Here is a 1,344-nt window from a genome sequence, read left to right on the forward strand (position 1 = left end):
ATTTACTCGCTTTAGTACGATACGTGTCTTCTTAATATCTAAGCTAGGTATGATCTGGAAGTAGTCCACATCATATCGACAAAGTTGTCTCCGCAAGCCATCCATGATTATTACGTGAAACAATCTATGAATCAGATTTATCGTGATATCGCGTAACTGATAAAAATGCGAATATCAGGGCTTGAGCGACTGACATAGCGATTTCAGTAAACTGATAAAAAGGATCCATTGATCGAGTATATAAAGAGACCCTAGATAGACGAGCGCTCAATTTCGTGTGATTCGCATAAAGTAAAGAAAGAGAAATTTTTTTCAAAAAATTCTTTTTTGATAACACAATGAAAGGTAAGCTTAATGAAGTTTATTATGTAATTTGATTTTATTTAATGATTAGAATCAACATCGTTTGTTATTGTAAAATATGTCGCGCGTAATAACGAGTATATGTGATGAGAGGATAATTTTCTACAATTATTGAAACCAATTTAATATATCTTCTATTAAACTGAAATTTTGTTATATCAAATTGAGATTATTGCATGTAATATGCATATTTCTATTAAAAGATTTCGTTGAAAAAAATTTTAATGCAAATGTGATTGTAACTATGTGAAAAATTCTTACTATAATTAAATGAAAATATATTTGTACTGTTACAAAATAATTATCTTTCTCTCTCTCTTTCTTATAAAAATATGGCATAATGTAAGTATCTAGTTCTTCAATGTAAATATTTATAGTTTAATGCCTATAATTTATCTTTGATATCAAGCACTCGGCGCGAAATTCCATATAACTTATACTTTAAAATATTATGATAAATCTAATTATTTACTTAAGTCAAAATGATTATTATCTTGTTATTATCTTCCTAAAATTATTATTTTGCTTCTATTTAATATATTTTAGCCGTACTCTTCATTGCACTTGTGGTGTGCTTGGTGTCTGTGTTTTATGCCCAGGCCCAAGAGGTTAAATGCCCAAACAGAGGGCCAAGAGAAGGAGAGGAAGCCATTCTCATCCCTCACCCCACCAATTGCAGGCATTACTTTGTCTGTGATTATGGACGACCGATTGTAATGGAATGTCCTGATGATCTGCACTTCAACCCCATAAAAAAAGTTTGCGATTTTTCATGGGAAGCTGGATGCATAGCTAATGAATCTATATAAATGACGTGATTACATACAATTACATGATTATTTGACATAGTTTACATATATATTTTTGAAGATTAATAAATGAATGCTCTTTATTTAAAAACTTATCTTGTGTTTCCATTTTAATTTAATTAATCTTTATCAGTAAATACGCGATATCGATATTGTCTAATAAAAAAAATAT

At 29.5% G+C, this 1,344-nt stretch overlaps 1 protein-coding gene across 1 annotated transcript; it reads left to right on the forward strand.

The window, feature by feature from the left end:
* The first annotated feature begins 271 nt into the window (after nucleotides 1–271).
* LOC115241452 (peritrophin-1-like) lies at nucleotides 272–1,242 on the forward strand. The gene is made up of 2 exons (XM_029817218.1): nucleotides 272–345; nucleotides 910–1,242. The coding sequence occupies exons 1-2, from the start codon at nucleotides 339–341 to the stop codon at nucleotides 1,170–1,172; spliced, it is 270 nt and encodes an 89-aa protein (XP_029673078.1). The 5' UTR covers nucleotides 272–338; the 3' UTR covers nucleotides 1,173–1,242.
* The last annotated feature ends 102 nt before the right edge of the window (nucleotides 1,243–1,344 follow it).

Source organism: Formica exsecta, unplaced genomic scaffold (assembly GCF_003651465.1).
Source record: "Formica exsecta isolate Colony F162 unplaced genomic scaffold, ASM365146v1 scaffold489, whole genome shotgun sequence".
NCBI classification, from domain to species: Eukaryota; Metazoa; Arthropoda; class Insecta; order Hymenoptera; family Formicidae; genus Formica; species Formica exsecta.